General features: G+C 48.9%; 1 protein-coding gene across 1 annotated transcript; it reads left to right on the forward strand.

Moving 5' to 3' along the window:
- Positions 1-2745: 2745 nt before the first annotated feature.
- GNLY (granulysin) lies at positions 2746-7672 on the forward strand. The gene is made up of 5 exons (XM_081156169.1): positions 2746-2893; positions 3733-3836; positions 4254-4355; positions 5366-5537; positions 6534-7672. The coding sequence occupies exons 1-4, from the start codon at positions 2842-2844 to the stop codon at positions 5531-5533; spliced, it is 426 nt and encodes a 141-aa protein (XP_081012295.1). The 5' UTR covers positions 2746-2841; the 3' UTR covers positions 5534-5537; positions 6534-7672.
- Positions 7673-16105: the final 8433 nt, after the last annotated feature.

The following is a 16105-nucleotide window of genomic DNA, read 5'->3' on the forward strand; positions in this document are numbered from 1 at the left end:
TCACACATTTGACCAAAGTATTCACCAGAGCTTAGAGCAGAGGAGGCCTGATGACAGGAGGGGGACACTGTATGAGCTGACTGCAAGAGGGGTAGCAGCTTTGCGCTGGAAACCTAGAGGCAGGAACAGTGTGGATGGAGTAGGGGGGAGAGACTTGGGGTCTGGAGTCTGATGGGCTTGGGTTCAGATCCTCAGACCTATCCTTTTGGAGCTGTGTGTCCTTGGGCAATTCACTAGACCTCTCTGAACCCTGGTTTCCTTGTAGGAGGTGAATGGAGTTTGACATCAATCGCCCATTTGGTCTGAGGGCCGTTTTAGGCATGGGGGGGAGACCCTGACAGCAGAGGCAGCCTTGCCCTCAAGCGGCCCACATAGGGCTGGACACCGAGGCAGGACGTCAAATTCAGCTTTTCGCAAACAAGCTCCTTTTCCTAACTTCTCTGCTTCATGACCAGCCCCTCAGCCTCCCGGGACCCAAATATTGTCAGACTTTTGCTTCTCTCTTCTGTGTCCTGTGTCCAATTAGCTACGAAGTCCTAACAATTCTTCCTTTAAAATGTCTTTTAACAAGAAATCCTGTAGCCAGTCCTGCTGTTGCCGACCCGACTCCTACTCCTTCTTTCCAGGCTGAATCCCAGTTTTGTTCAATGTGGCAACAAAAGTGTGGCAACAAAAGTCCAGCAAAAGGCTTCCTTTTCTCTCGTTCTTTGCAGCTAGGGGCGGCAGCTGAGATGTAAGCTGAAGGTTTCTAGGCAAGATTTGCTTTTCTTACATTGGTCCCACCCCTTCTTGCTTTACTCTGTTTTTCCCTTGGGATGAGGCCCTGCGGTCTGGAGGAGCCTCCGCAGCCACCTTGAGATCATGAGGCACCGGAGGCATCAACGTGAACACCTGAGTCCCAGAATCAAACGACTCCAGTCGTGGTTCATCCCTTAAGTACAGCGTTAGGCAGCCAGTGGAAATGATGAAGGAAATCTAAATTTACTGACATGAAACGATGTTCCTCATAGTTTTGTTAAATTTAAAAAGCTGTCTAAAAGTGTCTTTTAACCATATATAGTTACACGTAAACATATGCGTGTTTATAAACATATGCATTTAAAAGTGTAAATGGATATTCCTGTAAATGTTTAACAGGCTTATTTACATTTCTTCGGTGAACTTATAAGTGGTTTCATTTATTTTTTTCTTACTAGTCTGATTACTTTTTTCAGTAAATAAAAATAAGAGACAAAAAGTGCTGCAAATGCTTAAATCACATGCTCCTTAGATTGGCATTCAGTGGCTTCCACAAAGGGCAGAAATAAAGGTGGTGTTTGTGTGTGTGTGTGTGAATTTGTGAGTGTCTGAGAGTGTGAAACAGTGAGTGTGACTGTGTATAAGTTAGTGGTGCGAATGAGTGTGTGTGGGGGGAGTGTGTAAATGTATCTGCCTCCTGGGGTTTGGGGTGAACAGCAGAGAGGATTCAGGGGTCCCCCACCCCTCCCAGTTCCATCGTGGGGTGCAGCAAACCTGCTTTCCCCAGCTCTCCACTCTGCCCTCATTTGAGCGGGAAAGGAGGTGAGAATGAGGACCCCAGTCTGACTCTGGGTGGGTCCCGACTGTCTCTCCGGTTTCTGTTTCTGTCACAGCAGCTGCTCAGGCTCCAGTGCCTGCTAGGCCATAACCCTCCTGGTCACATCAGCTTGAGAAGGTGACTGGATCAGCTATTGTCACCCAATCTTTACTTATTTATTGATCGATTGATTGACTGATTTCAGAAAGAGGAAAGGAGAGGGAGAGAGAGATAGAAACATCAATGATGAGAGTCATTGATCGGCTGCCTCCTGCACGTCCCCTGCTGGGGATCCAGCCCACAACCTGGGCATGTGCCCTGACCGGGAATTGAACCATGATCTCCTGGATCCTAGGCCCAAGTTCAACAACCTGAGCCACGCCGCCTGGGCTGTCACCCAATCTTTAAAGGAACTCTTTGACCAAAAGGTTTTGCAGTTGAAGACACTGGGAAAGGCTGAGAATTCAGCTTCCGGGATCCACAACACACTGGCCAGTTAAAGTTGCTGAGAAGTCCTGTGGAAGCAAACCTGGTGGAGCTTGCTAGCCCAGCATTTCCCCCTGGGGACAGGGGCCCCCTCTCCACTCCCCATAGCGCCTGCTAACGGGCTGCACTGGCCTAGCACAGGGGGGCTGCAGAACTTCCTCACATGCCACCTTGGAGCCCCATGAGCAGGCAGCACTGGCTGCACTCAATTCATAGAGAAGGGGACCGGGGATCCCAGAGAGGGAGGGTCTTGCTCAAGGTGCCCCAGATTTCAGGAGGCCTGCCTGCCTTGTGACTCCATCCGTTTCCTTGGGCTCAGGAAAGAAGGCACACTGTTTTAGACAAGAAGGCTCTGCTGATGCTAAGGACTCAGCCACCATAGGACTCCTGGGCTGTGGGTGGGTGGAATAATTAGCAATGACACTGAAGGGGCCTGGGTGATGGGTGCTGAAAGGAGGGTTCCAATTGGTCCTGGCTGGGTGCCTCTGTTGTCTCAGTGGCCAGAGGTGAAAGACCACAAAGGAGGTAGAGGCTGGGTTCTGGTCTCCCCACCTGCTCAGCTCAGAAGGCTCTAGTAGTGTGTGTCGGGGGGGGGGGGGGTGATCATAGGAAGCGTGAGACCTCTGAGTTACCACCTGTCCCCACCCTTTCCTCCCAATTGGCGTTGGTGTTCGTGATAAACCCAATGACGTGGGGAGGTGGCCTAGCCTATCAGAGGAGAGGGACCCAGCAAGGCCAGACTGCCCAGTTCCCAGCCTCCATTAAATGGGGTGTGAGGGGTCCCTTGGCAGCTGCCCACCATGACCTCCTGGACCCTGCTGCTCCTGACCTTGGCGCTCCTGGGCTCCCCAGGTAAGGACAGTCCCCTCAGTGTAGATCCTGATAGCCCTCCCTCCCCAGTCCCTCCCCAGCTTTCTTGCCATCATCACAGAGGCCTTTCCCTCAGAACCAGGTTCAGCTGCAGCTTGTCAGTGACCTGGCCGATGCGGGCAGACAGCCAGCGGGAAGGAAGTGAGCCCCGACTGGAGCTCCAGCCCCAACTCTGCTGGTCATGTTGTATGGCCTGGGACCCCCTTTTCCCCCCTGGGCTCTGGTCTTCATCTATGTTACCAAGGTCACCGGCCCTCAGCAGAGGATCTGACATTTCTTCTGGCCCATGCTGGCTAAGAGATGACAGGGCTGTGAGTGAATGGGGACCTCTCACTGTCCAAGACTCACTCCCTGCTCTGCACACCCTCCCTCCCTCCCAGGACCTGGGGTCACTGTGCTTGCCAAGGACTCAGCTGGAAGGGAAAATGGGTTGGGACATTTTCTGAAGGAAAGAGAAAAAGAAAGACAATCTCTTGAAAGGAGATGAGGGAAGTTTCCTTTCAGATCAATCCTTGTGTGTGCGTGTGTGTGTGTGTGTGTGTGTGTGTGTGTGTGTGTGTGTGTGTGAGTAGGGGAGATGGGAGCAGTCTTTTCCTTCTGGCTTTTCAGAAGGAACTTGAAAGCTTGGGTTTTTGTTTGTTTGTTTTTGCTGAGAGTGGGTCAGGGAGCCCCAGGGCAGGGTGGGAGGAGAGGCTTGGGGACCTCTCACAAGGCCTCACTGTGTCCTGGTCCCAGGCACCTCCTAAGCTTGGCTTAGCCAAGAGAACTGATTTTCCCTCCCTTTCTGCCTATGGAGGATGCTGATGCTGTTTCTTCCCCAGGTCGGGCCTTTTCTAGTCTGACCTTTGGACGCTCCAACGGGGCAATGGCCCACCTGAGTGACACAGAGCAGCTCTTCCAGGTCCTGGCCCAGGAGGGCCTCCAGGTACCAGGTTCCTACTCGCCTCCACAGACTCTCCTTTCTCTCCTCCCTAGATAATACCGGGGCAAGGGCTGGGGGGCTCTAAGGAACAGGGAGGGGAAGGAGAGGTTGTAAGCTGAAGACCCTGCTTTTGTTCACACCCATGCCTGGTGGGTGGGGTGCTATATTAGTCTGGCTGGGCCCTCCCCAAGAGGGTCCCCTGGGGTCTGACAGGAGAACAGAAGAGGGGTACATGCCAGGGTGGAAGAGGAGTTGTGGGTGTCCTGTAAGTTCCGGGGCCTCTTAGCCCCTCTAAGACTAGCAGGAGGGTGGGCAGGGGCCAGTCAGCCTGGTTCAGGCCCTTAAGATAGAAAGATCTAGATGATCCTGCTGGCCTGGGAGTGTCTGAGAGACACCTTGAGGGGCTTCCTTTCCTGACAGGGTAACCTGCTGACCACAAGAGAGGGGAAGGGCATCAGATGTCGGGTCTGCGAGAGGATGATCCAGCAGCTGAAGAGCATGGTGGGAGATCAGCCTGACGAGGTGAGGCCTGTGGGGCCCACGCCTGCTGGTCAGGGGAGTGGGAAGCCGGGACGGATCTCCTTTGGTCCAGAGCTGCTCAGCAGGGGGTCCGTGGGTCCCTCGAGTGTCTGTGGATGGACTTCAGAGATGCTTGAGAAATCACGACACTCTGGGAGTGTGACTGTGGGAAGAAGAGTGGGTGTGCTTTCCGGGCAGTTCTCAGGGCAGAGCTTTGAGGGGCAGGTTCCAGGGCCTAAGTCAGTCCTGGTAAATTCCTGATCTGCAACTAGCTGCATGGCCTGACAAATCATGAACGTGTTCTGAGCCTCAGTTTTCTCATCTGTGGAATAGGGTGGATAATAATTCCCATCTGACAAGTTGCCTAAGACTTTTAAAGGAGTGGAGGGGTGGGATGTGCTCTGTTCCACTTGGACTCTGAATAAATGCTTAACAGGTGTATATGTCTCGACCAAGAATCATCATCTTACTCTCCCTCTCTTTCACTTCCTCAACCTACTTAGCATCTTGGCACTTCAGGGCCCACCCTCAAGCCTGGGTACTCAGATTTGCCTTTCTCTACTGGGATGGCAGTAGAAGATATTTTAAAATCGAACGTGCCAGGGCTTCAAGCTCTGATTGCCTTCTAACCTTCCCCACACACCCACTGTAGGTGGAGGACCAGTCAGGCCCTGTGCCCAGGGATCTCCATAGGCAGACCCTTTAAAATGGGCCAGGCAGACCTGGACACCATTCTCCACATAGAAGACAGGGGGCAGGACAGGGGGTGAGACCCCGGCAGGGCCAAATGTCCTTCTCTCAAGAGCCCCTATTGGCCAGGCTTTGGCCAGAGCCTTGGGGACTGAAGAGTGGGAGCTGGGCCCTGTCTCTCCAGTCTCTCCTCCCATGGCCACCTGATGCCAGCTCCTTGCACCCAGAGCTGCTCAGGCCCAGGGTTGCTGGGGCCTGCAAGGTGGCAGAGCTGGGCAGGGCTCACCTGATTCCTGTGTCCCACCATGACTCTGCCACTCCAGGACATCATCAACAAAACTGCATCCCAGGTGTGCAGCAAGATGAGATCCTTCGTGAGAGGCATCTGCAAGAAGGCCATGAGGATGTCTCTTAAACGCATCTCCAAGGACATCATGGATGGCAAAACCCCCCATGAAGTCTGTGTGGACATTCGCATGTGCAAAACTTAAGCAGGTGAGTGCAGAGGTGACAGCAGGGACTCGTTCCTGGAGGGCCCCAGGCAGCCTTCCCAAGCATGTGTGACATGGTTTAAAACCACAGAAATACATAGAAAACTTCATAAGCATGTCCCTCCATGCTTTCTTGTTATGACACATGACTTCCCTCACTTCCAACGTGGGAAAGCGTGGAGAAGTTGGGCAGGTGGGCTTTAGCTAGAAATGTTTGAGAAGTACTCATTAAGAGCTTTGAGAAATACTCATAAGATCTTGAGGCTTTCACCCAAGGCAATCTTGGAGTAAAATCAGGCCTCCATCCCTCTTCAGCTGCGTAATCCTAGGCAAGTAACTTAACCTCTCTGAGCTCCAGTTTCCTCATCTTTGAAGTGGGGATATTTCCTACTTCTGAGGCTGGAATGAGGTTGTATAAAGAGCTTGACACCAAGGAAATGCCCCCAGACTGTGATGTTCAAGAGACATCAGAACCCTGATCAAACTCCAATCTTCAGCCCAGCATAGATCTTTGGGGATGGGGCCACATCCTTCCCTAGGACCCTGAGGGTCTGAGGGCTGGGCTCAGGAATTCTTCTGGGCATGGAGGCCTCTCCCAGCCTCTTCCTCCAGTGCTTTCCAGGCTCTGCTCAGAGAGAACAGGCCAAAGCTGCTGGGGCTGGGGCTGGGGCTGGGGCTGGGGCTGGGGCTGGGGCTGGGGCTGGGGCAGGGGCTGGGGTGGGAGGGGGCCAATGACTGGCTCTGGCAGCTTCTCTGGACTTCATTGATGCTTTGGGACTTGGTGCTGGCAGATATAGGCTTACCCCTTAGTGTGCAGTCCCAATTATTTCCTGTCATTAGAACTTGTGGCTTTTGTCTTCAAAGCCCCACAACCCACACAGGCTCCTGACTGGCTTCCAGGATGTGACTCTGATGTGTTGAGCAGGGACAGGTGGCTCTGAGTCTCTGTTTCCTTTGTGGACTCCACACATCCCACAGCTGGCTCTTCTCTCCCTTCTAGGTCTCCTGTGAGCCTCTGGGGCCTCTGGCTCCACCCTGGGGAGAAAGCACAAGAACTCCAGCACTCGTGGCCCCTGCTTCCTTCCTTCCTAAATCCAGAGTCAGCTTCTAGATTCTCCCACCTCCTTCCTCCATTGCCTTCCCCGCCTCAGAAGAATAAAATATCATGCAAGCTTTTGGCTTCTTTTCCTTTGGTGGATTTGAGGGGAGGGGCTGAAGACATGCTGGGGTGATTTATCCATTCATTCAGTAAATGTGTGTTCTGTGGCTCCCACACTGTTCTACGTGCCAGGGATTTTGTGGTAAACAGGGCAACTTTGGCAGCTCTCACACATGTAGTCATGAAACACTGATTGAGCACACACTGGAGTCACATGTTGCTATAAAGACTGGGATCCACAGTAAGTATACCCCCAGAAGCTTCCAGAGTGGCTGGTAAGGCCAGCAGGGTCCAAGGAAGTGTTCTGTTGGTCATAAGTGTTGGGGGCAGAGATGTTGATCATGCTCTCTTGGCTGTGATTGTTACTATAATTATAAGAAATATTAATCATGTTCTGTTCTAATCAGAAAAAGCACTTTCTAACCTGGCTGGGAATTGTATCCTCCAGGACATGGGAGTTGACCTTGGAGTGTGCTCCATTCTTTTTTTTAATATATCTTTATTGATTTCAGAGAGAGGAAGGGAGAGGGAGAGGGAGAGAGAGATATAGAAACATCAATGCTAAGAGAGTCATTGGTCAGCCGCTTCCTGCATGCCCCCTACTGGGAATCAAACCCCAACCCGGGCATGGCCCTGACTGAGAACTGAACTGAGATCTACTGGATCCTAGGTCTATGCTCAACCGCTGAGCCACACTGGCTGGGCTTTTATCATGGAAAGATAACAACCTTGTCCCTGAAACAAAGGGGTCCCGGAGGCACCCCACCATTTTGCAAACCCCCAGCCCTCATTTCCTGTAACCTGTAAATCGTTATACCCATTCTTACTCCTTTTGCTCACTTTCCTGTGTAACCATTGTTCTTCTACCCAATATAAGCAACTGGCTTATGTGGGAACGGGTAGAGCAGATTTTATATGGACGAATCCTGCTGCTCTCCTATGCTGCCAGCATTACTGGAATAAATGCTCATATATGAGTCAATCCTGTCTCTGCTTCATTGGCTGAAGTAGCAACAAGCAACCTGGACCCATTGTGTCAGGTTTCATAAGGAGCAGAAACCACCCTTCTGCTTCCCTTGGCAGCTGGCCTTCTGCTGCTGTTTAGGTGAGTGTATTATTTTAGGATTCTTTTGGTTTCAAGCAACAGAAGGCTTAGTTCACTCTGGCTTAAATAAAAAAGGTAATTTATTCATGCAAATAATTAATGAGTCCACAGATAGCTTTAGGCACAGAATGATCCAGAAATTTGTGGTGTCACCACAGCTCCAGTCCTGTTTCTCCGCCATTTTCTCATTTCTTCCCACCTCCATGTAGTAAAATTGACCTCAGGTTACCTTCCTTCTTGGCGGCAGACTTGGCTGCATCAGGTCAAAACTTTTCATCTATATAGTACGTCATCAAGAGGGAGAGAGGGTTCCTTGGTAGCTCCTCTACCAGTAGCTACCTTGGAAGAGCAAATAAACTCCCTTTCCAGGAACCCCATCAGATTTCTCCAAAGCTCTCATCAGCCCAAATGGGGTAGGCGCCCACTCGAACTGATCACTATATATTCAGGGGCATAGGATACACTGATTAGCAGAAGACAAATCAAGGCACACTCAGGGGTTGAGGTGGGGTCCATGTCACCCTAATCATTTGGTTGAAAATGGACATGAAAATCTGAGAAGTAGACCCTGGATACCACAATGGTGTACCTATCAGTCAGGGTTCAAACAGACAAACAAAACGGTTCCCATTGGTGAAATCTCGGACAATTTGAGGATCAAAATAGTTAATGACAATAACAGATATAACCAAATGAGTAAATTAGAACCCATGAATTTATATAGATATAAATAATGAATTAATAAATGAGGGATAAGGGAAAGTGTTAACTTAGAGTAGAATGCCAACTAGTAAATGTAGACATGGTCACAAAGTATATCTCCCTAAAATACTTACTAATTAATTGACATTAATTAACTAATAAATGCCATTATTAGTTAACCTGACAGTGGAGAAACCTGGCAGACAGGTGATGAAAGTTAACATCACTACTAACGGGACAAATTGGCATAATGAGCCTCACAATATAAAGCACCGAGGGAACATAGCAACACTTTTCTGCTATTCCTGCTAAAAATGCATAAATCACAAGCAGACTGCAGACAAACCCAAACAGACATTCTACAGAGTAGCTGGCCTGTACTCTTCAAAAATGCCAAAGTCACGAGAGACAAGGAAAGATTGAAGAACTGTTCCAGATTGAAGGAGACTAAAGAGATACATTGATCTAATTGCAACACAGGATGCTGCTTTGGATGTGTGTTACGTGCTGTTGAGTCGGCTCGGACACCTGGCGACTCCATGAATGAGTGGTGTCCACAGTGTCCTGTTTGAACAGCCCGGCTGTGCTCCTCCACACTCATGCCTGTGGCTCTGTTCTTCCCTGGTAATTTTGAATGCTTTCTGACCCAGAAGTCTTCTCTTCCAGCACTTTCTCATATTTCATTTTGGACTGTCTCATCATAGGGTTTTCAAGATAAAATAAAAGAGAGAGAGAGCCCAAACTACACGTGTCCATGGTGTCCCATCACCAAATGCCTGTGTAATGTAGGGCACCCCTGTGGGTTTGGATCCGGAACTATAAAGGACATTATTTGGGGCAATCTATGAAATGTGACTGGAGTTCATGATAACATTGTGTCAGTGTTAACTTTTTGACTTTGATAGTTGTACTGGGTTATGTATAAGAATGTTCTTCTTGTAAGGAGATGCACACTAAAATATTAAGGGCATAATAGAGGTATCATGTCTGCAATTTACTGCCAAATGATTTAAAGAAATGGTAATACGTACATGCAGAAAGACTATGATAAGACACACAATCACATACATGCGGTAATATATTAACAGTGGGGAAATCTGGTTAAGGTAAACAGGAGCTCTTTGTACCAGTCTTGCAACTTTTTAAAGAATTTGAAATTATTTTAAATAAAAGTAAATGACTGGTATTAATTTGACCTTAACAAATGGGTAGATGGTGGTGGTATTTACAGGGATGGGGACGACGTTTGGATGGGTGGGTTTGGAGGAAATGATGAAGAGTTCTGCTTTGTCCACATGAAACTTCTCTAGCAGACATCCAGGTAGAGATGTCAAACAGGCCACGTGGACAGGGAGGGGCGACTGGGCCAAGATCCACATTTGAAGTCCTGGAATTGGATGAGATGGGCTAGAGCAGTGATTTTCAAGCTTTTCACCTCATGGCACACATAAACTAAGTACTAAAATTCTGTGGCACACCAAAAAATATATATATTTTGCATATCTGACAAAAATAGGTGTAATTCTGATTCATTCACATGGGATAGCTATGTTGTGTTGGCTGTTGTCATTTTTTAATTTGACAATCTAAGGGAAAAGAGGTCAGCACCCCCAACCAGTCAGGTATTGCATGTTTTAAAAATTCTTGCAGCTCACCGGTTGAAAATCGCTGGCCTGGAGTGAGTGCCCAAGGGTAAAGCCAGTGTCTGAGGACAGACCAGCCAGTTCCCAAGTGGAGGCCTGGGTGGTGGAGGCGGGGGAGCCAGCAAGGAGACTGGGAAGGGGGAGCCTGTGAGACATCAGGAAAGCCAGGCTCCCGGCCAAGGAGCCAAGAGATCAAAATGTTTCGGGAACAAGGGAGTGGCCCGCCAGGTCCAGTGCCACTGGGACATCAAGAAAGCGGAAGGCAGAGGACTGGCCACTGGCTCTGTGTGCCTTTGGGTCTTGGGGACTTGATAAGAGCAGTTTCTGTGGCTAGGAGGGAGCTACACTCCACTGGAGTGGGACGAGGGGATGTGACATCAGCGCATATTCCCAGCTTTGTTAAGGGTTTGCCATGAAGGGGTCGGAGAGAAATGGGGCAGAGCGGAGGCCAGGTGGGGTTCGAGGTGGGGTCTGTGTTTAAGGTGCTTGCACACTGATGGGGATGGCCGAGGGTGCAGGACATCCCTGGGAACAGCACAGGCAAGGCCTTGAGAAGGGAGAGGGTGGGACCAGCATGCCAGACAAGGTGACGCCAAAGAAAAATAATCGCCACCCTCACAGGTGTGTCTTGCAAGTCAGCCCACCTCCGACTACACACAGGCCTCGCTCCAGAACATTTTAACGTTATTAGAAGTGTCACTATTTAGATACCTGAAATCTACCATTATTGTCCCAGTAATGTCATTTTTAAACAACACAAACTTCTTAGAAATGATTTTTAATGAAACCTAAAGAATTGCAGACTGTTTAATTTAAAAAAAAAAAGTCCCTTTCAAGAAATAAAATAAGAAAGTTATTCTAGTGTATAAAACTGGGCAAACTATGAAATTGGATCCACACACAAGATCCAATATGTAATTTAAGAAACAGTGTAAACTTTAAAAAATAGCACAATAGAATGTAAGAGTTGTGGTTTTTGACTTTGAAGAAAAAATTTTGGACATACTGTCTCTATCTAAAAGACTGTAAAATCACCTTTAGTTACTAATCTTTTCCTCACACTCAGTATATTTTATGAGAATCGCAGATTAGGTTAGAGCGGGAGGTTTAAAAAGAAAAAGTATGACATTTACTGAGGTCTCTCTTTTTTTTTTTCAGCATCTTAACCAATACATAGTCAAAAAGTCCAGATTTTTTTCTTCACGTAACCTATGCACATCATTACAATTCAAAAAGAATAGTCTAATGTTAAAATAATAGTGGAACCACTGGTTCACTTTGAGTTCAACAGCTTTCCGGAAGTTTTGTTGTCGTTAAAAATAATCTAAATTTTAAAAATGTGTTTGGGGGATGTGATTACTTGACTCAGTCCATAAATCTACTGCTGCAGCCCACAGTTGGATATATAAAGAGATTCAAAGAAATGACCCCAGCTAATTCCCTTCTCGATTTTTAAAAAAACAATGTTTGTTTCTGCGTTAAAGGAGTGTGCCCGCTATAAACCATGCCAACCAACAGTTACCATTTATCCAGCCCCTCTGTGGGCAGGGATGATGCTAGTCACTTCACATAGGTCCTTTCATTTACTCCTCAGAGCAGCTCTGTAAGAAACGTATCATCTCCACTTACCAGATGAGAAAGCAAAGGCCGAAAGAGGGCACAAGGCTGGAAAGGGGCAGAGCCTGATGGCAGACCCAGGGCTGCTTGACTTCTAAGTTCCTGCTCGTCATAGTCAGCTACACTGTTCTGAGTTCCTCAAACATTTACTAAAGTTTTGTTTAGGTTTCTGAAGCATAAATACTTCTTTGCAACAAAGACAACTGTTTGCAGTAATATCCTTATTACACTATGAATGAATTCAGTCTTGTCAAAAGGAGAGAATTTATAAGGAGACTCCAATTCTTGTATCAAGGAATTATCAGAAAACATACAGTTAACTGAGCTCATAGGCACTCAGGCCGATCTTTTCTGTATCATGTCAAAGTTCCAATGCGGATTCTTAGCTCAAGTTTTTCCTTATTGATTGTAGTGGCATTAGATACACATTCCACTCCACTGTCCTTGTTGAAACACAGTCATCTCAAGCCAAAAGAAAATTCATATTACAAAAAGGGCCAGACAAATAAGGAAGTTTATGTACACTTATATGCAACATTCTTCAAAGGAAACTTGGATTTCCGCTCCTCTCTTTTCCTCCAGGTCTTACTCATTCCTGTGGCTCCGCTGGTGCAGGACTAAGTGCCACATGTCTCCGGTGTTCTCCATCGGGAAGCTGTGGGTGAATCATTCCTGCAACTAAACCGGTTGGACCACTAGCCTGCTAGGAGGTGAGGACCCCAGCTGTCATCACAGGTGGAGGAAGCGCTGCATCTCTCCTTAGAACAGTTCCAGACACATCCTGAGAGGGACAAGCCCCTTCCAGCCAAGGCTGAGTCAGGGAGCTCCTGGGCTCTAAGTTAAGATGACAAGAATCTTTCCCTCTTATTTCTTCCAAAACCAACCAACCAACATTTAATAATCATCCTTGCACTGGGTCACTGCTGAATAAACTCGACTTGTATGTGGGCTCCTGGGTGATTTACCTCCCAGACACCCATTCTTGGGCCTGCAATAAACTCTCTCCCTACCCTGTCCCTTCTCTCCCCTTGTAAGAACAACCCCCCCCCCACACACACACACAATGAATGACCACATACCCACACACCCTGTTTATCAAGGTAGTTAACTACCTGGGGATTATAGAACCATCTTGTCCCCTCGCTTGAGCCAGGAGCCCTGGAAAAGCAGAGGCCCCTCACTGCCTGGCTTAATAAATGCGGGGCACTGCTGGGGTCTGGCTGGAACTCTGTCCCCAGCTACCACCATTCAGTGCAGCAGCCATCAATTCATCTCAGTCCCTGGGGAAGGGGCGCAACCAGCACGGAATGACAGGGGACAGGCCGCTCACAGAATTCAGTAGGAGGCTGCACTGGGGCTCTTGACTGAGCCTCTCAATTCTCCCGCTTTCTCACAGGACCCATGGACTCTCCAAGTCCCACCCTTTGTGAAAGTGACAGGCTGGAGTTAACACATGTGCTTCTCCCCCAGAGCAAGCCCCAGGGGAACTTCAGTCCCCCAAGTGTTTTAAATACCTGATAAGCCCAAGTGCACTCTTGCAATTAGCCTTTCAGCTACTGACCACAGCCACCAACACGCAGGACACTCCAAGTCTGGCTCTGGGGAGAGACAGGCATGCTCGCCCCTTGCCCATTGGGGTCCCAGCATCAGCACTGGGTCCTGCTGAGTGCCCTGCCAGGCCTTCGGGCCAGAGGCAGGCAGGCAGGGGAGGGGAGGGCACTCACCTCGATGACATTGCTGAAGGTGGCCTTGCCCCGAACTGCAGGCCCATGATGTCAGCTTCATCTCCTCCTGCCAGAAGAGCAGCTGGACCAGTGCAGCAAGGCAGGGGGACAGAGAACCTATATGGTGGGGGCAGGGCAGGGGAGATAGAGGACTCTCCATGGAGGGGACAGAACAGGGGGGACAGGAGAGGAGGGACGGTACAAGGGACACGGCCCACTCCACGGAGGGTCCCCTGTTCCCCCTGCCCTGCCTTCCCATGGAGGGCCCCCTGCCTCCCCTGCTCTGACCACTCTGTGGTTGGTTCCTTTCCCCCTCTGCCTTGTCCCCTCCACGGAGGGTCTTCTGTTGTCCTGCCCTGTCCCCTCACTCATAGGAATCTGAAAGGCGTGTGCTCGGTTCTCTCCAGTCTTCATCTCTCCTGCCTCCAAGCTGAGTGCCCATTCTCTATGCCTGAAGCACATTTCTCACCCTCTTCATCTGTCTAAATCCTATGCTCTCAAGACATATTTCAAATATCATTTAAAATGTAAAATCGCAGGTTGCCTCCAGTGGGGAAAGGGGGTGGGGGAGGTAGAAGAGGGTAAGGGGGGGATAAGTGTGAGGAAAAGAGATTTGACTTGGGTTGGTGAACACACATCACAATATACAGATGATGTATGATAGACTTGCACACCTGAAACCTACACAATTTTATTAACCAGTGTCAGTCACCTCAATTAATTCAATGAAAAATAAATAAAAGGTGGAGGCCTTTGAGGGTGATTAGCTCATGAGGGTGAAGAGACCCGTCATGAATAGGATTAATATCCTTTTAAAAGAGACCCCATTCTAGACTTGTTGGGGGGTCACTTTGTAAGTTACATAAATGTCTAAACACTATGCTGTACGCTTGAAACTCATATATTGAATGTCCTCTCTAACTGAAAAAAAATTAAGTATTAAAAACAAAATTTTAAATTTAAATAAAATAAAAATCAGAGTGATCTTTAAAAAATATAAATCAGATCATGTAATACTAGTGCCTGAAAGCCTGAATAGCTCCAGCAGTGGCCAGCTGTCCAGACAGAATCGTGCCGTGATGCTGTTCCACTGCTGGGAGAGGATGGTCTTGTCTCCTTCCTCCAGTTGCCCCATTCATTATTCTGGTGGCATCGGGCACTGCTGCAAGGCAGAACTGTGCGTCCTTGTGAGCACGTTAAGCATCACTTTGGTGCCTTAGTTCTAGTGTGGAAGCAGACACAAATTTTTTCTTTTAAAGCCTTAATAATTCTAATAACATTTTCAAACCACCCCAGAGGTCCCAGACTCCTTAAGTCGTATTTTGACTTATTAATTCTTCTCTTACAAAGAAAGCCAGGTCTGGGTCTTTCATACACTGCCCAAAGGTGTGTGAGAGGACCCAAGGGTGGCAGCTAGATCGGGTATACCCTCAGACATTTGTTGAGGGGCTTCAGACCCAGCGCTGACACCAAATTTGAACCTGTATCAATCTGGTGTAGCCCACTTGCCCCTACGTGGGGACTCATGGACAACCCGCCTCACGCAGCTTGAGTCCCTCCAGAGGCTCTCTGAGTGACTGAGCCTAACAGGCAGCCAGCAGGCAAGGGCAGGCCGAGACAGATCTAGGGGTGCCTTGGGACCTTTGCTGATCTGCCTCCAGGCCTACTGCTGGTAAAATCCAGACTTGAGCCCAGACAGGTGTGGCTCAGCAGTTGAACATTGACCTAGGATCCAGGAGATCGAGGTTCGATTCCCAGTCAGGGCACATGCCCGGGGTGTGGGCTTGATCCCCAGTAGGGGGCTTGCAGGGGGCAGCTGATCAATGACTCTCATCATGGATGTTTCTATCTCTCTCCCTCCCTCTCCTTTCCTCTCTGAAATCAATAAATACATATTAAAAACAAAAAAAAAGTTGTTCTCAGATGGTAAATGTGGAGATACTGTGACCAAACCCACTGCCCTTACAGTCAAGGCTGGCACATGCTTTAAAGTCACCTGGCTTCACTTAACTTGTCCAACAGGCTGCTTATTAAAGGGAGAGACTGTTCCAGGCATCACCGAGGGGAGGGAACGGGGATGGGTAACAGGCCTCCACAGGAAACTGCCCCAGTGAGTCCCCCCAAACGCCTCACCTTCATGACATGTGGGGCCTTCGTGACATGTGGGATGGTTTGTCGCAGAATCACACTCATGGCGAGGATGTGGGGACAAACAGTTGAGCATCTCTATGGTCCCTCTTCTGCCCTTATTCCTAGTGGCCCTACTGCGTGTTGTGACTTGTTCTACAGGCCACCTCACATGCCTGCAGGTGGGCAGGAATAAAAGAAGTAGGGCGGTCTCAGCGTTTTCCAGGGCCTCAGAATAACAGAATTTGCGGGGGGAGAGGCCAGGCCTTTCCCCCAGATTCCGCTGAGTTTGCGGCATTTATAGAGTGTGGCTCGTTTCACCAGCTCCTGAAAGACTTCCACCGCTCTGAGGTTTGCTCGCCTCTGCTCCCCCTCTGCCAGATCCCTACTCTGTGCACTGGGTCACATTGTGAGTAAAACCACTATGGGCTCCGGGGATAGGAGGGTCAGCATGGGCTTCTAAAGGTGGGAGCATTAGGGGTCAGACTCACCCTT

Source organism: Miniopterus schreibersii, assembly GCF_964146895.1.
Source record: "Miniopterus schreibersii genome assembly, chromosome: 13".
NCBI classification, from domain to species: Eukaryota; Metazoa; Chordata; class Mammalia; order Chiroptera; family Miniopteridae; genus Miniopterus; species Miniopterus schreibersii.